Below are 25,691 nucleotides of genomic sequence, written 5' to 3'. Positions count from 1 at the left end.
TTAGGACCAAGTGTCCTTAACTTTTGAACTTTGAAATCAAAGTTAAAGACCAAGTGTCCTTAACTTTTGAACTTGGAATTCAAAGTTCTGGACCAAGTGTCCTTAACTTTTGAACTTGGAATTCAAAGTTAAGGACCAAGTGTCCTCAACTTTTGAACTTGGAACTCAAAGTTAAGGACCAAGTGTCCTTAACTTTTGAACTTGGAATTCAAAGTTAAGGACCAAGTGTCCTTAACTTTTGAACTTGGAACTCAAACTTCAGGACCAAGTGTCCTTAACTTTTGAGCTTGGAACTCAAACTTCAGAACCAAGTGTCCTTAACTTCAGGACCAAGTGTCCTTAACTTTTGAACTTGGAATTCAAAGTTTAGGACCAAGTGTCCTTAACTTTTGAACTTGCAACTCAAAAGAAACAAAAAGCACGTAAGCGCAAAGAAACTTTGAAAATTCAGACATCTGCTCAAATAAAAACAATCTAAATGAATCTAATTTATAGCAAAAACTTAAAAGAGTAGATAAACATAAGTGGATATATCTACTATTCTCTATGCTTCCTTGAAATGGATGGACTGCCGGAGAATATATACAAGTTGTTCTATTATGGCCAATTCTTCTGCAACGACCACATTTGAATGTTATTTTTGATGACTCGGTAGCTGGAATATGCCTTTTCTTCTGCTTTCTACCTGGTGGCACTTTGAAATCTGGAGGTTTAATAATTTGTGACTTAACACTCTCTGGTACAATCCAAGAATCATATTTCCTACAGGATGTATTTGTCTTTCATATGTTTTCAGCCAAGATTCCTTTAAGTACCAGTGCGAGCAAAAATTGGACTTCTTGATGTTTCTCTTCTCGATAGCTGCAATTGCATGTATGCATGGTAATTCATCAAATTGAAACTGAAAACAATCACATGTCCTTTTGTTTAAGTCCACCAAGAAAGTAATTCCTTCTTCCTCAACTCTAGAACGCCGTGAATCAACAGGGAAGACCTTCAATGTTGAAAAATTATAAGTTAGTACATTATGTTAAATTGTCATTAAAATATTAAGTTAAACAAAGAACATAATGCTTACATTCAAAGTAAATGCTAAATCTATCTTTTTCTTCAATTCCTCTTCTACCCAACAAGAAACGTCATAAAAAGTTCCTTCTGCTTCATTTCTTCTTTCATAAAACCAACGTTGTAGCTTTACTTGGATGAAATCCATCATCTTAATATAGGCATCTCCCTTGCTTCTAATAGCGCAGAATTCATTGACTCAACTATGTTTGTTGTGAGCATGTCATATCTTCGTCATGGACTACAAGAACATGCCCACCTTTCCGGTGGTTCTTCCATCAAGTAGTCATAAGTATTCTTATCTACTTTTGCTATATCTGACATGTATAGATCAAATTCTTTGCGCCTGTATACTCTTGCAGTACTTTGAAAAAGTTTTATGACCTCACTTTTCACTTTCCTTCGCTTTAGGTTCTGCTCCAAATGATAGATACAAATCCCATGGTGGTTTTCAGGATAAACCTTTGCAATGCCATATGCAATAGATTGATGCCTGTCTGATAAAAAAATTAAATTCTCACGACTCCCAATTGCATTGCGAAGCTCGCTAGAGTACCACTCATAGGAATTGTTATTTTCAGATTCTGCAATTCCAAAGGCTAGTGGAAAAATTTGGTTATTTGCATCCTTTGAAACTGAAATCATTAAAACACCACGAAATTTTGACTTCAAAAAAGTTGCATCAACAACAATCACTGGTCTACAATGATTCCAACCAGTTGTTGATGATCCATATGCATAAAACATATAAAGAAACCTAAAAATACAGTATAACATAAGGTTAACAGAAGTTAAGGACAGGTAGTCCTTAACTTAGACTACCAAGGTCATAAGTTAAGGACAACTAGTCCTAAATTTCAGGTTACAAGCCCAAAAGTTTAGGACATGTAGTCCTGAAGTTAGACTAACAAGCTCAAAAGTTAAGGACCAAGTGTCCTTAGCTTTTTCACTGCACACATCAAAGTTAAGGGCAGCATGTCCTTAACTTTTTCATTGGTTAAGGACAACACGTCCTTAACTTTTTTGCTGGTTAAGGACAGCATACCCTTAATTTGTTAACTTACAACTCTAAGTTAAGGACCAAATGTCCTTAACTTTTTCACTGCACACATCAAAGTTAAGGACCGCACGTCCTTAACTTTTTCACTGCACACATCAAAGTTAAGGACAACACGTACTTAATTTTTTTTACTGGTTAAGGACGACATGTCCTATAGTTTATAAAACAGACTAATAATCTCTTTTTTGATTGTTTACCTGTTGTTGTCGTCTATCTTTATGTTAGTATTTGTTTCCAGGTTTTTACTTTTCATCATATACAAGTATGAAGACAACAACAACAACAACAACTAACCCAGTTTGATCCCAACATGTAGGGTCTGGGGGGGGAGGGTAGTCTGTACGCAGACCTTACCCCTACCTAATACAGGTAGATATGTTATTTCCAATAGACCCTCGGCTCAGGAAGGGTAAGAAGAAGAAGAGGGAAGCAAGGAAGGAAAAAAGTATCCAATAATAGCAACACAGAATACAATACCTGAGGCGAACAAAACCATATAACGTAATAAAAATCAAAGAATATGAAGGGAAATGCATGCTACTAAGCCTATCGGTGAACACTATAAACTACCTACTAACCTTCTACCTTAATCATCGACCTCCACACCCTCCTATCAAGCGTCATGTCCTCAGTGAGCTGAAGCATCGCCATGTCGTGCCTAATCACTTCTCCCCAGTACTTCTTAGGCCTACCTCGACCCCTGCTCAAGCTCTTCATGGCCAACCTCTCACACCTCCTGACAGGGGCATCAATACTTCTTCTCCTAACATGTCCGAACCATCTCAACCGCGACTCACGCATCTTGTCCTCCACGGAGGCTACTCCCATCTGTCCCGGATAGCTTTATTCCTAATTCTATGTCGCCTGGTACACCCACACATCCATCTCAACATCCTCATCTCTGTTACACTCATCTTCTGCATGTGGGAGTTCTTGACTGGCCAATACTCAACCCCATACAGCATAGCGGGTCGAACCACCACTCGATAAAACTTACCCTTAAGTCTTAACGGCACATTCTTATCACATAGAACACCGGAAGCGAGCCTCCACTTCATCCACCCCGCTCCGATGCGATGTGTGACATCTTCATCAATCTCCCCGTTACCTGGATAATAGACCCGAGATACTTAAAACTCGCTCTCTTGGAGATAACTTGAGCATCAAGCTTAACCTCTATGTTTGCATCATGGGTCTCACTGAATTGCACTCCAAGTATTCTGTCTTGGTTCTACTCAGTCTGAAACCTTTAGACTCCAAGGTCTGTCTCCAAACCTCCAACCTCGCGTTAACTCCGCTACGCATCTCGTCTATCAACACTATATCATCAGCAAATAGCATGCACCAAGGCACCCCCCCCTTGGATGTGACGTGACAGTACATCCATCGCCAAGGCAAACAAAAATGGGCTAAGAGACGATCCCTGGTGCAACCCCATCACCACAGGGAAATGGTCCGAGTCACCACCCATTGTCCTCACCCGAGTCTTAGCATCATCATACATATCCTTAATCACCCTAATGTACGCTACTGGAACGCCGCTAACCTCCAAACACCTCCACAGGACCTCCCTCGGAACTTTATCGTATGCCTTCTCAAGGTCAATAAACACTATATGTAAATCCTTCTTCCCTGATACATGCTAGATGTGCATGCCTAACTATTTTCAAGTCAACATCATAGCATTATAGTGCTTTAAAGGAGTCAAGATGAAGAAGTCTATACTTATAATAATTGACTAAGCTCCTTAGAATTAACTTAGGGGTATTTGGGTCATTTGTAGCCAAATACCCACTCTTGTATAAATAGCCCTTAAGGCTTATATTTTAGGTAGACTTGATGAATGATAAACTTGAAGACATGCAAGTCTCACCCTTTATTCTTATCTTTTAATTAATGCATTTATGTTTATGCCTTTAATTTCTTTATTGCCTTCATTAGTGTTAAATTAGTCTTAGTTGGTGAGCAATTAGTAGTGAATGCTTAATTGCTTAATTACTTTATCCAAGTTTTCAAGAGTTGCCAATCTCTTGAGGGTTTCATAGCTGAGGGTTACAACTGATTGAGTTCATAGAGGTAATTAGGTTTCATATCCTAATTGGTTCTTGTTCTTCCAATCAATTGTAGGTCTAGCTCTTATGTTCATAGCTTAGGATTACAATTGATTGAGTTCATATAGGTAATTAGGTTTCATATCCTAATTGGTTCTTCTTCTTCCAATCAATTGTAGTTGTAGCTCTTATTTTTGATTCCGCGTGTTTTTGCTATATCCGTGTTTTCGTTTATAGTCCGTATCATCTTGGTATCAGATCGGATGTCAAGGATTTGTCTATCAATCCTTGGGTTTTGTTTTGATTATCATTAAATCACAAAATCACAAAAAAAAATTAAAAAAAAAGAAGAAAATTATTTTGGGTTACTGTTCATCCGTGCTCTGTTTTATTTCCAGAATTAGAACTTCGCTACTGTTCCTAACACTACTGTTCGAAATACCTTCTAAAATTCTGAAAACTTCTGAAGATTTGAGTATCGATCGATTTGTAGCTCGAGTAATTACTGGTTTGAGTTTCGATTGAAGCTGGGTTTGAGCTTCTGAACCCTAAGACAACGTGAACCAGAAGAGTTGAAAAATTTGGGGATTTGCTCCGAATCAAAATTTTGAGCTCGAAATTGATTGGGTGTTATTTCTATTCGTTGTTAACGTGATTCTGAACTCGTGATTGAAGATTGAGATCGATTTGAGCTGATTTTCTAGGGTTTTGGGTCGAAAATTTGAACCGATTGTGCGAAGAAGAAGACGACCTAGGGTTCGTCGATTTCATGAGTGTTTGAACAAATTGATTTTGGAATTCTGTTCGAGCTGTTGTCGAGAGTTTGTGGCTAGAGTTTGGGTCCAGTAGAAGACGTTTTGAGTGAGGTTTACTAGAAGAATTTGAGTCGAGATTGAATCAGTCGAAGAACACTTGTTTCGATTAAAGAACTTCTCGAACTGATTCGAGCAGTTGGTAAATCGAAGAAGAACATTTGTAGAGCTGATTCGAATTACTTGTAGGTTGAAGTATTTTTGGAGTCAATTCTCTCAAGAAGACGAAGAACAGCTGCCACTGATTTGCAACTAAAAAATTGCAGCTATGTTCTCCATTTTCTAGGACTCGTTTGCAATTGAATTATCGCCACGAACTTCAATTCATTCATCGCAACGATTCAGGTTTTGATTTGCACAACTTTGCTGCCCAGTTGCTGCATCTGTGAGCTGCTGAAACCTGGAGTTTTGGACTAGCATTAGAGCAAAGAAATCTGCCCTGTTTCTGCAGTTTTGGAACAACATCAGAGGACTGAAATTTTCTGCCCAGTTTCAACTGTTTTTGGTGCTTCAGCTACTGCACAGTTTGAGCTGAATTTCTGCCCTGTTCAGCTGCAGTTTTCTGGATAGTTTGGACAGAGATTTCTGCACTATTATTTCTCCATAGTTTGAGCTGGTTTTCTGCACAATTTGAACTAAACAGGTCTGCTGAGATTTGCACAATATTCTACACAGTTTCTCCACCAATTCGAGTTGCTGAAATTTGCAGCTTGGGACATCATTTGAGCTAGGAAATCAGTAGCATTGGGGCAGTGTTTGAGAGCAAATTTCTGCGCTGTTTCTCCCCTGATTGAGCTGCTGAAAATCTGCAGTTTTGGACAAGAGTTTGAGCTGAGGATTTAGGTGCTTAGGAAGGGATTTGAAGCTGGAAAATTGAAGTTTCGAGAAAGAAAATCCAGCAAATTGCAACAAGTCCAGAGAGGAGTTCAGAAGTTCAGAAATTGTTCTGTCCAGTTTTCTCTTTTCTTTCCCGTTAATCTTTTCTTCTTGTTTGTTAATTCTCAACTAAATTAACTTGATATTAGTTCATATTGAGTTTAATTCTAGTTTCTTTGTGTGCTTAACTTTCTTTCGTGCAATTGTTTCGTGCTTTTGTCTTTTAATTTTGTTGTGAATTGCTTGGTTCAAGTCCGTTTGCTTTTAATTGTCTGTCCTTGTGAATACACAACTTTCGCTCCACCCCGAAGACGGTTGGAACTTGTTGTGAAACCTTGAAACTTAAGTTTGCTAGCAATTTTGACATTCACTACTTGAGCGGGAAAAGGCAAGAGCGAATAGGATTTTGAGCACGCAAGAGCCAATTGGTGCAAAGTGTGATACACGAGGGTTGAGCGACATCAAGTGAGTTGGTGAGGACTTTTAATACTAACTTGTTTGCTCATTTTGTAGGTATCATGGAGTACGGACAAACTTCTACTCCTAATTGTGATCCATGGAGTGAGACTCCGATGCATGATGTTGTTTCTATGCTTTATGACATAAGCGAGAAGGTTACCAACTTAAGTGAGAAGGTTACCAATATTAGCATACGGCAACACCAAACGGATGCAAGGTTGAATTCCATGATAGAGGAATCTCACTTGAGGCAACAAGGAAGGGAGCGTAGTATGACGCTTACTAATTCCTCTACCACACTCTCTCCTTCACAAGTGCGACAAATGCTTCAAAGGGAAAATTTGCAACACAACCAACCCGACCAAATACCACAAAACTTACCAAAGCGGCCACATTCACCAAAGGGACCTTATTTTCCTCCACCAACTACCGTCCACCTACCAACTACCAACACAAACCACCATTTAGACCTCAAGCACACATACCCATAAAACCACCACCCCAAATGACCCAACCTAGACCACCAATGAACCTACCTCCCCAACGTATGCCTCAAGCACCACCAAGGAGGGACAATCTCCCTCCTCCACCACCCATACCACCTCAAGAGCCTCGAATGATTAACAACCCACTTTTTCAACATGATCGTGAGACCACCTTGAATGAGTTGGACAACGTCCAATAAGTTTTCCATGATAAATATAGGGGGAATAAAGTGAACCAAAAGGGAAGAGGCCAAATGAGTTTGAGAACATCCTTGAAAAATGCAAAGAGAAAAGTAAGGATGAGAGAAAAAAGATAGAGAGAAGTAAGGGAGAGAAAAGTGACAACTCTAGAGTGGAAAAAGGAGAGAAAGTGTGGAGTGAAGTGAGTGAGTTGTCACAAGAAAAGAGTGAAGAGCTTGAAAAGAAAATGAGAAAAGAAAGAGGGAAAACAAAAAGAGAGTGAATATTTTCCTTATTCTAATGCTAATAACCTTTCTTCTTTCTCTAGTTGTTTTGTATCTTGTGAAGGAATTTTTGTAGATGAGCCATCAAGTGAAGTTCAATCTACTTTAATGAACTTGGAAGAAGATCAAGCTACCTTTTCAAGAGAACTTTTGAAATTTAATGAAGAAGATCAAGGTAAAGAGAATTTCACTTTAGAAGAGCTTCAAGGTAAAATAGTTTATCCTTCATGATACTTTAGTTGATTGTGGCGACACTTTGAGTTTGAAAGATAGCTATGACATTGATGAGTTTGATACTTCTTTATCTTGTAATGAGAAAAATAGTTATGGCTTGCAACTAGATAGGAGTTCTTGTGCATCATTGGATGATTCTAGTTCTTTGTTTAATGGCTCCTTAGCTAGTGATGTGTGTGATGTTGAATCTTATGATACCCCACCTTTATGGGATGATGCATGTGATGGTTCTTTTGACTCTACTTTAACTTTGATGGAAGATAGTTTTGACCTTTATGGAGTAATGAGTCAAGAAGAATGTGTTGATGATTCTTTTGATTCTATTTTCATTCCTTTGGCAAAAAGATTCAATTTTTGTGGTGAAATGAGCAAACGTGAGTGTGGAGATGCATTGTTGGAGAGTGAACCATTTACTTATAATGACATAAATATAAAAGAAGAAAACTTCCATTTGTATTCCAATGAGCTGACTTCTTTTGTATTTGATCTTGATGACTCTTATGCAAATTTATGTGATGATTTTTGTGAGTATGAAAAGGAACATAAAGTTTTTGATGCTAGCACTAGTATTAATTGCTTTACTTATCTTATTCCTACTTTTGAAAGAACATTCTCTTTTGTTAATGCTTCTATGAGAAAAGGTAAGAATGTTTCTTTTGGTGTTTTGAGTGACCATTTTGAGCAAAAAGAACCTAACATTATTGATTGTTTTGTGAAGGTTCAACAAGAGAAAGTTGCTAAGGGTAAAAAAGGCCTTGAACTAACACTTTGGCATACTTTTTGTCAAGAGCTTTTTGTTTTGCCCAAAAGCAAGAATGGTATGTACGTTTGGCTTATGCTTATCTTGTGTTTATCTAAGGCCATTGAGATAAAGACTTTTAACTTTAAGTATTGTGATATTCTTTATATGATAATTCATGATGAGCTTGACATATCTCTTAAGTTGACATGTGAAGTTGTTGGAAAGTGTGTAGATATTTGGAAATTAAAATTTGTGTTTAATCCCGGAGTTGCTTCTTATCATGGTGAAGTGTCTTTGTTTGGGTTGGAGAGTATGATTTTTATTGCTTCTTATGACACTTGGTTATACTATAAAAGTGTGCCCTTTGTTGAGGATTTTACAAGATTGTGGTTTTGATGGAAGCATGAAACTTTACACTCTCATGATTCTTCTCATGAGTATTATTGTTTTTTATAATCAAGTTTGTGTTGGAGTTGTGTTCTTTATAGATTATGACACTTGGCTGTATCATAAGAGTGTCACTTTTGAGTGCCAAATTGTGATCTTTGATCTTTTAGCTTGGACATACAATGCTTTGATTCTTGTGATCGGCTTGGTACTTATGTTTGCCCCTTTCTTGGTTTTGTGAGGTCCAAATTCGAGGACGAATTTCTTTCAAGTGGGGGAGGATGATACATGCCGGATGAGCATGCCTAACTATTTCCAAGTCAACATCATAGCATTAGAGTGATTTAAAGGAGTCAAGATCAAGAAGGCTATACCTGTAATAATTGACTAAGCTCCTTAGAATTAACTTAGGGGTATTTGGGTCATTTGTAGCCAAATACCCAATCTTGTATAAATGGCTCTTAAGGCTTTTATTTTAGGTAGACTTGATGAATGATAAACTTGAAGACATGCAAGTCTCACCCTTTATCCTTATCTTTTAATTAATGCATTTATGTTTACGCCTTTAATTTCTTTATTGCCTTCATTAGTGTTAAATTAGCCTTAGTTGGTGAGAAATTAGTAGTGAATGCTTAATTGCTTAATTACTTTATCCGAGTTTTTAAGAGTTGCCAATCTCTTGAGGGTTTCATAGCTTAGGGTTACAACTGATTGAGTTCATAGAGGTTATTAGGTTTCATATCCTAATTGGTTCTTGTTCTTCCAATCAATTGTAGGTCTAGCTCTTATGTTCATAGCTTAGGATTACAATTGATTGAGTTCATAGAGGTAATTAGGTTTCATATCCTAATTGGTTCTTCTTCTTCCAATCAATTGTAGATGTAGCTCTTATTTTTGATTCTGCGTGTTTTTGCTATATCCGTATTTTCGTTCATTGTCCGTATCATTCCTTATCCTGTACTGCTCCAATAATCTTCTTACCAGATGAATCGCTTCCGTAGTCGAACGCCCCGGCATGAATCCAAACTGATTCTCGGAAATAGACACGCACCTCCTCACCCAATAATTCATAATTCTCTTTAGGAGTTCCTCTTATTAAAGCTGAAGCACGTTGAATAGCACGCCACGCCTTGTGATACCCAATGTCTAGTCCATGCAATTTTCATTTTTGCCATGACAAAAGCTGGTGTAACTTCAAACCTTGGGTCTCGAAGATTGTCAATAATATAACCACTAATCAACTTTGAAGTTGCATGCCTTTGATCCGCTTTCATAGTGTTAACTGAGCAGTCATGATTTTTCTCAATCTTTACTATCTTGAACAATGTTGAATCTTTAACTCTGAAAGCACACACACACCACCCACACCTATCATCATTGCATTTCAACGAATATCTTGTTGAGCTTGATCTAACAACCTTGAATTCAAAATGTCCTTTAATTTCTATATTCGAAAAACAGTTAATTATACTCTTCTCTTTATCAAATATTGATCCCACTTTTATTTCATCCAACGAAGTATTTTCTCTTAATAACGTAGTTGGGGATTCTTTTTGTTTCGAATTTGAGCTTCGTCTAGTTAGTTTCAGCAACTTCTTCTATTAACGATGCACTCTCTAAGACTTGAATACCCAAAGCTTGTTCGTTGCCAATATCTATAATGCTTTGTCCTTCTACTTGAATACAATCAAATGTTTGAAGCATCACTTCAGTTATTGGTTGAGAGTCAACCATATCTATTTCCATTATCTATTGACACTTGTTTTGAGTGTCATGTCGATTTTCTCTGTTGACATGTTCAAAGGTGCTTGTAGATCCAAAAACTCTTTCTGAAACATCAACAATGAAATGACTGCCCTTGAAGAGTGAATTACTTTTTAGTAACTCTATACATGTGTGAAGATCTAAATCTTTGGATACAAGCATTCCCTTGCTTGTTCCCAGGTTTATATCAAACCATATCATTTTTCAAACTTGTCTCTATCCAATTCAATAACTTCAAATACCTGTTCAATAAAATCTTCAAATCGAATTGCCTCAGGTACTAGAACAAGCTTTGTTTGATGATCAAGATACTTATAGTCTACAGTCCATCTACCATTAAAAGCAACTATAATACATATTGTTTCCATCCTGCAAGTCAAGAGAATGGAAAATTCAGGACATATTTATAGAGCAATCCTTGTATAAATTAAGGACATGAACTGTAAGTTCAGGTCCAAGTTAAGGACGAAGTGTCCTCAACTTTTGAACTTGGAATTCAAAGTTAAGGACCAAGTGTTCTTAACTTTTGAACTTGGAACTCAAACTTCAGAACCAAGTGTCCTTAACTTTTGAACTTGAAATTTGAAGTTCAGGACCATGCGTCCTTAACTTTTGAACTTGGAAATCAAAGTTAAGGACCAAGTGTCCTTAACTTTTGAACTTGAAACTTGAAGTTCAGGACCATGAATCCTTAACTTTTGAGCTTGAAACTCAAACTTCAGGACCATTCGTCCTTAACTTTTGAACTTGGAATTTAAAGTTAAGGACCAAGTGTCCTTAACTTTTGAACTTGGAAATCAAAGTTAAGGACCAAGTGTCCTTAAATTTTAAACTTGAAACTTGAAGTTCAGGACCATGAATCCTTAACTTTTGAGCTTGGAACTCATACTTCAGGACCATTCATCCTTAACTTTTGAACTTGGAATTTAAAGTTAAGGACCAAGTGTCCTTAACTTTTCAACTTGGAACAAAGTTAAGGACCAAGTGTCCTTAACTTTTGAACTTGAAACTTGAAGTTCAGGACCATGAATCCTTAACTTTTGAGCTTGGAACTCAAACTTCAGGACCATTCGTCCTTAACTTTTGAACTTGGAAATCAAAGTTAAGGACCAAGTGTCCTTAACTTTTGAACTTGAAACATGAAGTTCAGGACCATGAATCCTTAACTTTTGAGCTTGGAACTCAAACTTCAGGACCATTCGTCCTTAATTTTTGAACGGATTCATGATCCTGAACTTTTGCAAAACCAGGACACTATGTCCTTAATATCCAGGACACCAAATCCTTAACATTATGTCCTCAATATTTATAGAATAATCATAGGGCACGATGTCCTTAACGTTATCAATCCAGAAAAGTAAAAAAATCAAATTCCTAGCATCAAATTCCTAGTAACGAAATAAAAATCAACAGAAACACACAAAAGCATAACTTATTGTAATTTTATGTCGATTTTTGGACGAGAAGCTACTGCAATTTTGGACGATCACAGTCTCTGTTGCTGCTATAGTTTGAAATCGGAAGAGAAGCTACTGCAATTTTGGACGATCACAGTCTCTGCTGCTGCTTCGGAAGTTAGTTACGTGCTGGTGCTGCTGATCGTTAATAAGGAGCGTAGGTATAAGCTTATAACAGAAGGGTATTTTCGTCTAGGAAGATAAAAGTTTATTAAAGCAGTGGTTAAAGACTAAAGACAATTAAAACAGTGGCTTAAAAATATAGACATGTGCTATTAATGGCTATCTGTGCACATCGCCCAAAATTGGGCGAAGTGCAAAGATTGCCACATTTAAACCCATTATTTAACATATATCCACAATTTACAATATATTTAAAGGTTAGCCAATTTACCAAACTTCAGGACTAAGTACCTGAATTTGGAAATTCAGGACTTAGTGTCTTGAATTTGTGAGCTGCTAATTTGAAATTCAGGATTAAGTGTCCTGAATTTCTGAACTCCTAATTTAAAATTTAGGACATAAGATTCGAATTTTAGGACACAATTTTGGAACTTTAGGACACGACCTCCTGAAGTTGAATCTTGAGGTTTAAACTTTAGGACGCCGTGTCCCGAAGGTTTAAGGGAAATTGACTAATCTTAACTTTAGGACGCCGTGTCCCGAAGGTTTAAGGGAAATTGACTAATCTTTAAATACATTGTAAAGTGTGAATATATTTTAAACAAATGCTTAAAAGTGGCTACCTTGCTTCATTTACACCCAAAAATCGGATTCAGCAACACAAACGTGTTACTTGCGGAAATCAAACTCCCGGGTTCGAAGAAATTCCCCTGCCATCTTTTTCAATCTTCCTCCTCTTCCAAACTCTGCTGTTGTGATCGAAATCAGTGAACGCGCAGCCATGGAATACGATTACAGGAACAGAACAGGATCTCCTTACGATACACAATTGCCGCCGATGTACGGCAGACCAGCAACCGGCGCTCCACATCCACAACCACATGCCATGTACGGTCAACAAGCTCCCGGACTGTATCCTAGGGTTGGTCAACCCTCCGGCGGCGGCCGTAACCCTCCTATTCATCACACCTCCTCTCCGTCTTCCAACAGTATGTATTCCTCGATCTCTCATTTATGTAAGCTTTGTAGGTTAATCTGTTCGGAGTCAATTTCAATAAGGGAAATTTTGATCTCTCACCTGTTTTTTGCAGCTGGAATTGGCATCAGAGTTGCTATTAAACCTGAATATCGGATTACACCTCCGGTATGAATCCTATATGCTTAATATATACTATTGTAGTCTTGTACATGTAGTCCAAGTTCTGAGGTGCTTATATACTGGATATGCTTCCAACTGTGATATACAAACCGTGCTTCATAGAACATTTTGCACATATAGAACTTAAGTTATATACACTGACTGTTTTAAAGCTTCTTACATTATACCTGAGGTTAGTCACCATTTTTACCGATAACCTAATATTTATTGATATATTTACCTGTATACTGGGATTGTTGTTATTGTTGTACCTAATAAATGATCTGATTGCCAAAATACTTTTTACATTGTCAGTGCATAGGACTAACTCAATATAATTCTGCTCGTCAGTTTGTTTCCATATCTGGATTTTTTATACTATTTTAATTCAGTATTGTATCAGATGCATAGCTTAAGTCGTTTATGCGAACAATATATTATTTTCGGTTTCTTGCAGCCTCCGCTGTCAACACAAGTGGGAGACATTCCTCGAAGCACATTCAACTTTGGTTTTGACTTTGAGAAAAGGATTCTGGCCGAAGCAGAAAAGGAAAGCCAGAATTGGAGCAGGCTAGGGCTGGAAAATCTTCCATCTAGATTGCCAGAACAAACTAACACGGTACTTTTTCTTGTAATCTTGTTAACTGCAGCAGTAAACTCTGCTTACATAAGTTTCTCAAAGCGGGTCCAGTCCGGTATCTGAATGAAAATGTCTAAGTATAATTAATCCCCTGAATACTGAATTTGTTGGGACATACCCACCTAGTACAACACTATGTTGGCCCTTGAACAGAGCGAAGGGCTTAAGAGGATTCATATAGCCCACCCAACTAGTTCAGAATTGAGGTGTAGTTGATTGTTAGCTGAAATGCCCCTCCATTTCAATTTATATGACAGTGCTTGACTGATCATGGTGTTAAAGATATTCATTTTGACCTATGTATATTATTAGTGGTAGTGGAAGAAATAAATAAAGAAACAATTGAAAAGTTTAGTTTGATAGAGAAAGCATCACATCAAAGTTTAAAATTTGTATAGTTTACTGGATTTGCATTCTTGAAGTTGTGAAAGTTGGCTAGACATGGAGTGATGACAAACATTTTGGAGCACCCCAAAATGAAAAGAGTGTCATATAAATTGAAAACAGAGAGAGTACTTCTTTGGTGTACACCCATATGCTAATAAGCTATCCTACTGCTCTGCCCTGTTTACCACAATTAAGCTCGGGGATAATGGTGCAAGTGTTAGTTCTTGTACTTCCTTTTCCTTGGCTCAGGTAGACTACTTTTAAGTTTTCAAGGTGGTTAAATACTTCTGTGAGAAGTGAAGGCAAGGGAAAGTATTATTAAGATGCATAACTTTAATTATCTTACATTGAGCCTTATTTATGTACATACTTTACACAATACATAATACCTACTAACCAATGTGGAACACTGAAGGTACATACACTAACTACGTAACACCTTCCTACGAAGAGGATTTTTCTTTAAACAACATATTCTATTATGCATAGCTTACTTGAACGTAAGGAAGAATAAGTTTGTCCTTTTCCTTTCTAAGAATTAGCGTAACAAGTAAATCCTCAAGTTGGATCCCTCACTTTGAATTTTGTGGATCCAAATATGGTTTATATACTGCAAAGGAGGAAAAGATCATGTCTCGAAACATGTCATTTATTTTTTGACATTTTTAGGATGTCAAATATTAAGTCTGTGAACAAAGGTAGTTAGCATCGTTTTATATATACACACACACACAGATAACATCAAGTATTGATTGCCAAGAGCGCGTCATGTTCTTTGTTTGGGAATGTGTAATACATTTAAATATTTTGCAGTTTACTCAATGTGATTTCTGATTTGGTGCTCATCAACAGACACTTAATTTTTGTTGATATTTGAATGAGTCTTTTCTTACTTGAATATAGGGATCCACCGGAGATTCTGTTATAAACAAATACACAGCATTTGGTTTCAACAGAGAGGCTGTGGCCATAGCGGTTGCAAATTATGGAGATAACCCGATCAAGGTCACGTATCTTTTACATGCTTCTCTTACATTTCTATGTCTGCATGTGGCACTAGGAGCACGGTCAAATTAGCTTATCTACAAAACTTGTGAAGACATTTCTCTACAAAGACTTCCATTTCTTATTTTACCCTGTCCTAAGTCCAATTTCAAATTTAATTCTCGACGGGCAAGTTAACTAATTTTTGTAGTGAAATTGGAAAATGACTAGATTATTTTTTTTGTAAAGAGAGTTAGATATTTAGAAACTGCATGAAGGTACAACATGATGCATCTTTTTCCATCATAAAACCACTTAGACAGTAATGTTAACAAAAATTGAATTTTAGTTTTTGAAAGGCAAAACATGATATTTAATTTGTGACCGAGATTTTAGAATGTTGAAGTGAACAAGGAAGTGTTATACAAAAATTTGCCCAATAGCATTGAGGAGCACTTGTTTATAGTAAATGTGACCATTCATTAGGTTGTTCTAACATTTTCTTCATCAACTAATCAGGTCAAGGAATTTGCAGAGAGATATACTCGCTTGAAAGAAGAGATGGGATTCTCATCAAACAGTGTTGCAGATGCCTTACTATTGAATGACAACGATACAGACAAGGCGATATCTCATTTGATTGGCAATTCATCATGATAGTTTTTATGAGCGATGCTTCTCTAAAAATAAAATAAAATTTGTAGAATGTAATGAAGGTGTCAGTACATTACTATGTCATTGTAAATGTATTTTCTGCGTGTGCAGATAGATATTTTGTGATAAGTCCTATTAACTTTAGACAAGTGAGTTTGGCATTGATCTGATAGCTGCAAGGTTGCGATAAGCAAAGTTGGCTGTTAGTGGTTATTCTTCTCCCATGTCAATTTTGTGTCCTGGCATTCTAGTTAGCTATTCAATTATTGCCGCTCTTTGCCCAAAAATGATATCGATTCAACTTCGGAGCCATTAAACTTTCATATAGAACAGTTGTGCTTGCCTTCCCTTTTGCATGAATAGACTTAGAGGAAAATTTGCTAACAGAATTTCGTGCAAATGTACTGGGCGTCCACAAGGAAACAGTGCTTGGTCTCCCATGTGTCTGATAGGACCTTTGTTGCAACTTATTCCAAAGGGGTGTCAAAAGTATAATTAGATTTCCCTGACTACCCAAATATTTCGATAGAGGGGAGGATAAACGGAACACCTTTATCACATACTGCACAATGTATACACTAATTTATGTAACATACATGGCCAGTTTACCAACTACCACCCCCCCTCTCTTTCTGGGTAGGAATGGCGTTTAGATGGCGTATCAAAACAGCTACTTGCACTACTCCTAACTACGTTTCTACATGAAGAAAGAAGAGCTAAAAGTACCACACAATTCCATGACACTACATTATGACGACTAAATCCCTGTACGTTGGGGGTGGACGACAACCTGGTCATAAACCAAATATGTGGTCACTAGCACCAAATATTGCAGCAGTAAACTGTCGTGTGTTCAAGTCATTTCCATCAAGAGAACCAAATCTATCAAGCCACTGAGTTGGACTAGGATTTTCCACCTCTTCTACCCACTCAGATGTCATATCTATGTCATCAAGTTGGAGGGGATCTTCCTCCGCAGTTTTAGAAACCAAATACCGTGCTAACTTCAGATTATAGTTTATATAAACAAGGTCCAGAAGGGTTTCCTTGTCAATCTTATTGCGCCTCTCAGAGTGGATTTGTTGAAATGTGCGCCAATGTCGTTCAAAAGTGAATGTACTGCATACCTGGCTAAGTATTCTAATGGCGACTCTCTGCAACGTAGGAGCAGCATCACCGTACTGTTCCCACCAAATACCTACAATGCATTTCCTTCGCATTAGTCCATTGAGAGTTAGTTAGGCAATGAAGAAAGCTTGTATAAAAAGCATGAAGTGTCGGCAGCAGTCATTTTTCTGACAGCATGAATCTATGAGATTGAGATGCAAGCAAGATGATAGAAAATTATAACAGAACAGTTCAAGTCATTTAAGACAATCTGGAGAAAGTCCATAGAATTGACGCATTCAGAGGAGACTCGACTCGAGGTTAGCGATCAACTAGACGTGATTTCAGCTTAGTCAGTGTTTTAAGCCAGTCTATATTGAAGCCCTATGGAAGTCTTACTACGAGTTAATATCTACCGAATCATTAATGTTGTTTCACAACTTTTAGGGGCCATCACATTTCCATATACTTCAAAAGTTCTACCGACTTCATTGCTTCCGGAATGTTTAGTCTTGCTGGAAGTGATACGTATGTATTCTGAGGCAGAATTGCCGTTCAAGTACATCTCTTTTTTATTTCTTTTGATAAGTGAGAAATAAAAACCCAAGTACATCTCCTTTTGTTAGCTCATGGTTTTACTTAACTTGGGAGGTAGCAACCACAACAAGCACATGCAACAATAGCTTAGTAGTTTCTAACAGTTTTAAAGCTTACATTGGATTTTGCTTAAATTAAACATGAAACGTTAAATGACCTTCACGACTAATTCTTAAAGCTCGTGTCTCTCTTTCTTATTTTCTTGTAAGGTAGTAGATCTAACTAGATTACAAAGTATTCAGACAAAAAACCAAACTCAAACTAGTTTACAGATAACACAAAAGATCAGCTTGCAACACTAGTGCTTTATTCAGATGAAACTTAAGGCTCAAACTAGAGTCTGGAACTAATTTTAGTACTCTTAACTCTAAAGCCTAGAACTTTCAGGAAAAGAAAACTTAAAATGTAGTCTCGAACCTCCACAACACGAAAATTTCTGGAGGCACTAAGTAGAAATTGAATCCCAGAGCACTTGCAAGTTCTAATGACCAGATATTACTTGGGTTCCGCCTTTTGACCTGGTGTTGCAACCATCATTTTCTCCATGCTAAAGGGAAGAAAAAGAGAGAGCATTTTATATGAGTGAAGCATTTAGAACACTATATTCTATAAACTTTCCAGGTCTATGTCCAAAATGGATTCTATGAGCTGCAGTTGCAAGAAGCTTACAAGAAAAGCTTTCCTTGCAAATATCATTTTTTTCTTGAAAATATCATATAGGCAACCAATGAAACTTCCAGGTGTAATTAAAATGAAGGAAATACAAGTGAAACTTATGAAAAAGAAAACCTATTCTGCAGCCAAGAGAAATAGGAGTTATGATCTCCTTCTGAGTTCTGACAAGGTTCTCTCTAGTTGTGAGTGCCTGAGTCGATACCACATGAAAGATGCAAAAGAATTATCGCACATTTTTCATTTCTCTTCTTGTACTTTTTCTACAGTTGGTCAGAATAATGGAACAACATTTTGCAAAAGTGCTATACCAATTCCACCTAAGTCCACACCTATAAAGGGATAGAGATCTCCAGGGAACACAAAAGGAACCCATTGGTCTAATAGGAATTAGTTTTCTGCCAATGCATGATATCACTACGTGACCAATGACATCGTCAATTTAGAAGAAGTTGCTAGTCAGCTTTCCTACTATCTCAAGAAGAAGAAAGAAGAATGAGCGGACAAGACTTTTCTTAGGATCGCTTCAATTTAAGTTTATGTACTGGGGATGCACAAAAAGTTTGAAAGTAAAGATGCAGTCATACCTGGAGGAACAGTATCAATTGCCTCCTTTGCCAGATTACAACCAAACATTCCTGATGCCCTTGTAAATGAAAGGATTTGAGTGGTGATATCTCGCCTCAATTCGGGAGTTGGTAATAGCTTCTCCAGCACTCTGAAAAAATCTTCCTTTATTGACCCAAGAAACTTGACTTCTGTGTTGTATTGGATGCTAGGATTCAAAAAGGCAGCTGCTGAATGCAGAGGAGAGTGGAGGTTATTCTGCCATTTCTTATCTACTATATCCAAAAATGTCGTGCACTTTATTTCATCCATAATATAGTATGTCCGTATTGATTCCTTAGCTCTGGTCAGTAGTTCATATATAGAGCCCACAGCTGGCTTTCCTCCGGATACTTCCCTCATCACTTTGAGGAAGGGCTCAGAAACAGCAACACACTCTTCAGCTGTCCTCCAAAAATCATTGTCATCTAGAATTCCAATACAACTAATGCTTTGTGGTTTATTTGTATAAGCAGAATTGGCAGCAAACTCTGGACCGTTAAACATAAGTTTCAATCTTGACCTATGCTTCAGTAGACATTGTAAGGAGAGAAAGTGTGAAACGGACTTTGTGATACCAGTCTTGATGATCTCTTGTCCTCCAGTGAACTTTTTCATAAGATCAAGCAATGAGGAATTATTGTATATAAACTTCGAGATTGATTGCGCCTGTAAAATGCATCTATTTACCCAATCTAATTTCGAAAACTCGTCTAAGATTGCGTTTATACACTGTGAAGCACAAGGGGACACAAAAACACTCCCATAGTTCTGCAAAATATGGTTCACTATACCAGTGCAGTAAAGTGTATTATCCACAATTACTTGCACAATATTCTCTGGGCCAAATTCTTGAATGATTGAATCAAACAACTCAGAGAGGCATTTTAGATTCTTAAAATATGAAGATGCATCTACAGATTTGTAGAAAATAGTCCTGGAGGGTGATGAAACCAAGAAGTTGATCAAAGCTTTCATTTTGTTATCTGTCCATGTTTCTGCAATTAAAGTGCAACCTGTCATTGCCCACTCTTTCTCAACATCTTTTGACTGTAAGCTTACTTCAGCCTTGATCCTCTCCAACCATGTTGCTTTCAGAGTTTCAGGAGAAGGACCTAAAAACCCACTGCCACACTTCCCTACTGCCTCAATCATTTGATGGTAAGAGGAAGATCTAGCAACACCGAAGTCAATTTTGTTCTCAAAAAAGAACAATGCAATACTTCTCTCCGCATTTTCTTGGTTATTTCCAGGTGCAGAGATAGCCTGCCCAATTGGTGGAAAAGTTCTTGCAATTGGAGTTATTGGTTCCACAGACAAAAGGGGTTTTTCTGGAGAAATATTTACAAGAGATTTAGCCTCAATAAGCTTATGCTTTTTAGTACTAGGAGTTTCCTTTGCCTCATCCTTTGATGCTACTATTGCCCTTACCCTGTCAGTAACATCATCCCTCACCTTAGTACATGGATTCACACCTTTACTTGGAAGTCTGGATAAGTGGTGCTTTAACCTACTAATGCCACCGTTGAGAATTCTAAGACAAAATTTACATCTCACTTTATTCCCGTCTAACTTCTCAGCATATTCCCAACAGACATCCTTTTCTCGAACCACTGCCAGAAAAAAATCTGTTAGATAATTTTATGACTCATCCTAGATGGTTTTTCTTATTCCTTTTGTTTTCTTTCCCCTCTTAAGATAAAGAAAGACTGTATACATCAATAACAACAACGACAATAACAACAACAATAATAACAACATACCCAGTGTGATTCCACAAGTGGGGATAAAGAAAGACTGTATATGGTGCACAATAATGAAACAAAATTATCATTTAGGAAATCTCTTCAACAATTTGAAATGAATGCAATGATAAAATCAAGTGTTAATCTTGTATTAAGGTAGATATATATCTTGTTAGGTAATAATGATAAGCTCAAACAAATGCTACCTACTATATGTCAATCATCTTCAACTCATGCAACAAGGATGTATCTTAATTCACTAGCAAAGCGTGATGCGTTTGCATAGGCTTCAATCATATACCAATATACTTTTTAAAAAACTCAACTTTATAAAAAAAACACTCAACTATTTACAATTTCCATCCTGTTAAAAAGTGCCAGTATTTAAGTTGGAAAAGCAGCACAAGAGAATCACACGGTGGTTTTACCATTAATCAATTATGTGAAAGCGCTATTATCGAATTTCAATCCTTGTAAAAAGACAAAAAGAAGGAAACTAAAGTGGTTCCATTCAAAATCCCCAAATTAAAGCTAGGTTTCTATTTTGTTAAACTGATCAACTAAATTCCTTATAATAATATGGTGTAGCAGCGTAATTAAACATTTGCAATTTTTTATAAGTGACATTTGCATTCTTTTTTAATCTTCTAAAGATTATCATTCTAAACAAGGGGAAGCATCAAATGGAGCTTTGATTTTGACCATATATTTAGCATTTGGTAAGTCGAGGATTGAATGGAATGGGGTCTTAGAACCACATATTATGATTTCGAGCACATTTAATATGCTAAATATGGATGGACTAACCGACCGTTCACACCAGGAATAGAGGCCGTTAAGGATGTACTTGCTTTTCCTTTTTTTCGTCGAGATTGGGTTGGTGTTCAGTGTACCGCTTGTGTAACCTATGCTTTGCAAGCCCGTTAATAGATGACTATGGGTAGTTCAGGTGCGCTTAAAGTCAACAAAATAGATTTAATTTTGTTTAACGTACATTTGTTCAAGAAATATAGTCTCATACCACATGAGTATTCTTTTAAAATCATTTAGAAGTCTTTTGGGTTAATTCTCAAGGAATTATCCGGGATGTTTAGGGTAGAAACACATCATGATGATCGTTTCACTATCCTTCCTTTTGCCTTGCAATGGAGATTGCTTTATTTTTGAATTTAAGAAGTGATGCTTCGACTTAATTGACCTTGGTAAGAAAGGCCATGTTATTCCCTTCGACTGTTCTACTTTGAAATAACGGCAGTTCGTGACAGAAAAGGACGATTATAGATATTCAAGTGCTAATTTCTGATCTTTGCTAAAGGATGAATCACTTTATTATTTGATAATTAAATTAAAGAATTTAATTAGTCAAATAAATTTAGTTATTAGTCCAAATGAAATATTGTTATATTTCTAGTAGCTAGTAATTTCTGACCGGAGTAGGAAGCATTTAGCTTATCATGTTGTAATAGCTAGTTCATCAGACCTTAGATTTTTTATCTTTCTAGTAGCTAGTAATTTCCTGCAACTTATATTTTGTTTTGGGACATCTTGTAAGCTTTGGACCCAATTTGATATTTTATTATATATTAGCCACTAGGTAGCCTGCGTAGTGGTATATTTGCTAAAAAAAATTGTTATATTCTTTGCTAGCACAGAGGATATAATTAATAATGTGAACAAATTAAAGTTTTCTATTTGGAATAGAAAATTGAATTATATCTCTTGGTTGAAATATATATATTTGGATATTATAATCAATATTAATTTATATATGGAATATATATTAAATATTAATAAGGAAACTAATTCAAAGTCCACAAATCACTACCTACGACACTAGTAATCCCATAAGAAATGGGTTACACATTTTTTTTAATGGAGACTAATTAGTGAAATCCAATTAAGAATTGGATTCAAGTATGAAGTCCACAAAAGGGACTTAGTCGGCAAACGTGTTTTCCGTTTTGGAATGGGATTCCATCTTCAATAGAATTATTTTACTAACGTTCAATTTTGAATTGGAAAGGAAAAAGAAAGCCCAACTCTTCTAATTTTTTCTTAACCTAGTGAAAGTATTGTTGGATTAAGTGAATTCCAATTTGAAATTGGATTCACGTCAAAGTCCATAAAGGACGCAGCCACTCACCGTACCAATATGCTTGTTCATTAAATCTAATTTCGAATTGGCTTAGTAACATGAAACAACAACAACAACAACAACAAGCCAGTATAATCTCACAAGTGGAGTCTGGGGAGGGTAGTGTGTACGCAGACCTTACCTCTACCCTGATGGGGTAGAGAGGTTGTTTTCGATAGACCCTCGGCTCTGGATTAGTAACATGAAATTCCATAAAAACGTGAAATCCAATTGGAATTGGATTGGAAAGTTCAAAAGGACATGTCGGCTGCCACATACCCATTTGGAATGGGATTCAACTTTTTAATGGAAAGATTCCGTAAAGTCCTAATGGACTTAGAAAGGAATTAAACCACCGATTCTAATTCTTCCTTGTCCCATTGGAAAAGTAATGCAAACTCACGTATATATAGATATATTCGTGAACTTGAAGAACATACAAAAAGCTACAAGGTGTATGTGTGCCCCAAAAAGTCAAGAGAAAATATTATTACGAGAAAATTGTTTCTTATTCTTCTACCTTTGAGTTGAGATTTTTGAGAAAAACTTCAACACAATATTTTTCGTTCAATTGTTCGCCGGTTTCATTCATCAAAGAGTTGATAACAAAGATCGGTCTCGGTGTAGATACGCATAGAGTCTTCGCACTATCGAAGAATTTTTAAAACAGGACTTTCTTCAGCAGGTACGTCTTAGATTCGATCTTTGACATGTAAATAAATTTTAAATACGAAAAGATCTGCCTAGGATTGTTATTGTCTTCCGCCGCATGTTATGAATATTTATATGCGATCACACAGTGGTATCAGAGCACAATAAATAACTTGTCAATTACTATGATGATCTCAGGTCAAAGGAAACTCTTACATCACATTCTTCAAGAGAATGTTTATGGTAATTCTAACCATTAGGAATTATCCAATGAGTCGCTTCAATGATCATATCTCTATTTGCATCATCTATCTATGTGATTTAGTTAATGAGCTCAACTAATCTTTATCCTATAAAGACGATCACAATAGATATTTAACGGGATTACTAATGTCCAAATTAATAATCCTATGATCAAGAACAAAATTTAGATTAAATTATAAGAAGCTTTACTCTCATTATCATGATCCATCACGATAAGTCTCAAAATTTAATCAAGGACCTTATCAAATTAATCAAGCAATTAATAATAATGATAAAAGAATATCAAATGCCATATATATTTTATATGAAATAACGTTCACAAAAATATGTTCAAATCATCTAATATAAGATTGGATCTACGGCATATCTAATATATCCCTAACAACATTCCCTTTCCAAGTCAGGAAAAAAGATGGTAAGACCTATATAACGCTTTAGTTTATTTTTTTCTTTTTCCAGAGCACCCAACCCTTTTAATTCTACTTTATATCAGGTACAACATTGTAACAAAAAGGATAATTTCCGATGGTTAAAGTGTGTGTACAAACTGCATTACTTTCAAGAAGCAAGAAAGCCGCTTGAATTCTGTAATTAGTGAATGAATCGTGGTAATTGTGCCTAAACCAACGAATTAATATTTTCTTAACTTTATTTAGGGAAGACGAGTTATCTGGAGTAGTTAACTCCAAGCTCTCTCTAAAATAACCCGATGGTAAGATCTGAATTAACTAAATTAACATTTCATAGATTTAACATAAATTGGAATAACAAAGGCATGAAAACCATAGCTCCAGTGACTTACTAGTTATGGAGGCGCTTCACAGTGGAACGGGGCTACACAAACCTAAACAAGCAATAGCAATTCAGTTAAATTAAGAAGAACGAATACAGCATAAATCAGTAAAGTAATAGCTAAATAATCACCATTAGAGCTTCATCCGATAGTTCAATTTCCAAGTGAAAGATGAAATTATTAGTTGCAGTCACCATAGAAAATGAATTGACAAAATTGAACTCTATAATTTTAGTATCCAGCTGAAAGTTCCATGGAAATGAAATTCTTCGACAGTCTACGGTGTTGATTTGCACCATTTTTGAATAACGAAACAGAAATCGAAAGGGAGGGAATATATATGAAGAGAAAGTAGACGAGAAATAAGAAAGAAAAAAACTCACATGGAGAAGTGAAGAGACGAATTATCAACGGAGGAGATAACGGTTTTGACGACAGTTGCAGAGAAGAGGGATCTGCTTGATTTATCGCGATATTTTGTGGTCTAATGGCTGTAATAGTCTAGGGTTTAGTTCGTATCGATTTCTTGGACTAACAGAGTTTCATTTTCTTAATTTATCTTCACCTTCTCGTCCTATTATCTCCCCTATTTGTATTTTCATAAGTATTTTTTTTCTGTGAAAAAAATTATGTAGTATCTCCTTTTCTTTTCTCGTATTTGTCTCAAATTTTCGGATCCCGTGCACGCCCGTATAGTGCAATTTTGAGCGAAGTGACGTCGTATATGACGTTGTAAAAATGCAACGCTGGAAGCCAACTCATATCAGAGCCAGGTTTCGATCCTGGGACCTGTGGGTTATGGGCCCACCACGCTTCCGCTGCGCCACTCTGATTTGTTGGTTATAAGTTGCAATTTGTTTTTATTATTCTATGAAGCTCAAAGATGGAGTAGTAACTAAAAGAATCTCAGTTCAGCCTATTCTTTTTCCTTTTTGTTTTCTCCTGTAAAGTAACAGAAAGTTTTCTTCTCTTTATGTCCAAAGAATGAGAGGATTAGCTGTAGAAGTAGATTATGGAAAATGGCTGCAGATCTATGACTAAATTTATGAAAAATTATGCTTAGGGGTGTACAAAGCGAACAGGAAAATCGCACCAAACCGGCATATAAATATATAATTTTATATATATTTTTAAGATTTTATATAAAAAAAAATTAAAAAAATATCCAGAAATATTTGGGATTCTCTTACGGGATATAATATTTAATAAAATATGAAGTGCTCCATATTTATTAACCTTAAATAATGGGTTGTATGAAACTTTCTTATAAAGTGTTACTGAAATGCATCAATCGCTTTGTTCTTCTATATTCATATGTCAATATATATTACATTCTTATA

At 36.4% G+C, this 25,691-nt stretch overlaps 3 protein-coding genes and 1 non-coding gene across 7 annotated transcripts; 1 reads left to right on the top strand and 3 right to left on the bottom strand.

The window, feature by feature from the left end:
- Positions 1-447: 447 nt before the first annotated feature.
- Positions 448-2,953, bottom strand: LOC109206357. The gene is made up of 6 exons (XM_019369184.1): positions 2,818-2,953; positions 1,325-1,700; positions 1,079-1,241; positions 816-994; positions 587-762; positions 448-455 (listed from the first exon to the last, which is right to left on the bottom strand). Exons 1-6 carry the CDS (start codon positions 2,951-2,953, stop codon positions 448-450), a joined length of 1,038 nt encoding a protein of 345 aa, XP_019224729.1.
- Positions 2,954-12,599: 9,646 nt separating this feature from the next.
- On the top strand, positions 12,600-16,012 carry LOC109206361. Its single transcript, XM_019369189.1, has 5 exons — positions 12,600-12,968; positions 13,071-13,123; positions 13,575-13,736; positions 15,048-15,149; positions 15,648-16,012. Exons 1-5 carry the CDS (start codon positions 12,761-12,763, stop codon positions 15,783-15,785), a joined length of 663 nt encoding a protein of 220 aa, XP_019224734.1. The 5' UTR covers positions 12,600-12,760; the 3' UTR covers positions 15,786-16,012.
- A 308-nt stretch (positions 16,013-16,320) lies between these two features.
- Positions 16,321-24,930, bottom strand: LOC109206360. Of its 4 annotated transcripts, none has more exons than XM_019369188.1 (5): positions 24,735-24,929; positions 24,483-24,490; positions 24,361-24,402; positions 18,746-20,377; positions 16,321-16,980 (listed from the first exon to the last, which is right to left on the bottom strand). In XM_019369188.1, coding segments are annotated over exons 3-5 (2,037 nt in total). In that variant the 5' UTR covers positions 24,362-24,402; positions 24,483-24,490; positions 24,735-24,929; the 3' UTR covers positions 16,321-16,576. The 4 variants fall into 4 exon arrangements, 3 of the variants coding, with proteins under 3 accessions (XP_019224733.1, XP_019224731.1, XP_019224732.1); XR_002064843.1 differs by lacking the exon at positions 24,483-24,490 and adding an exon at positions 17,904-18,033 and having other exon boundaries at positions 16,899-16,980; positions 24,735-24,930; XM_019369186.1 differs by lacking the exon at positions 24,483-24,490.
- A 182-nt stretch (positions 24,931-25,112) lies between these two features.
- TRNAM-CAU lies at positions 25,113-25,184 on the bottom strand. Its single transcript has one exon. It is a non-coding gene; the product is annotated as a tRNA-Met (tRNA).
- Between the last annotated feature and the right edge of the window lie 507 nt (positions 25,185-25,691).

The sequence above is a fragment of the Nicotiana attenuata genome, unplaced genomic scaffold, assembly GCF_001879085.1.
Source record: "Nicotiana attenuata strain UT unplaced genomic scaffold, NIATTr2, whole genome shotgun sequence".
Lineage (NCBI taxonomy): Eukaryota > Viridiplantae > Streptophyta > Magnoliopsida > Solanales > Solanaceae > Nicotiana > Nicotiana attenuata.
Note: the sequence above shows the minus strand (reverse complement) of the source record. Positions and strands in the feature narration are given on the sequence as shown.

What these genes read in the sequence shown, in the direction of transcription:
- LOC109206357 (XM_019369184.1), bottom strand. Translation starts at nt 2,953, where the DNA reads ATGGGAGTAGCCTCCGTGGAGGACAAGATGCGTGAGTCGCGGTTGAGA. An exon ending in GAGCTTGAGCAGGGGTCGAG is followed by an intron (nt 1,701 to 2,817) that starts GTAGGCCTAAGA and finishes TAATGATTTCAG; the next exon opens with TTTCAAAGGATGCAAATAAC. An exon ending in ATTTAGCATTTACTTTGAAT is followed by an intron (nt 995 to 1,078) that starts GTAAGCATTATG and finishes TCAACATTGAAG; the next exon opens with GTCTTCCCTGTTGATTCACG.
- LOC109206361 (XM_019369189.1), top strand. Translation starts at nt 12,761, where the DNA reads ATGGAATACGATTACAGGAACAGAACAGGATCTCCTTACGATACACAA. An exon ending in AATATCGGATTACACCTCCG is followed by an intron (nt 13,124 to 13,574) that starts GTATGAATCCTA and finishes GGTTTCTTGCAG; the next exon opens with CCTCCGCTGTCAACACAAGT. An exon ending in TGCCAGAACAAACTAACACG is followed by an intron (nt 13,737 to 15,047) that starts GTACTTTTTCTT and finishes ACTTGAATATAG; the next exon opens with GGATCCACCGGAGATTCTGT.
- LOC109206360 (XM_019369188.1), bottom strand. An exon ending in AATTGATACTGTTCCTCCAG is followed by an intron (nt 16,981 to 18,745) that starts GTATGACTGCAT and finishes AATGCATTGTAG; the next exon opens with GTATTTGGTGGGAACAGTAC.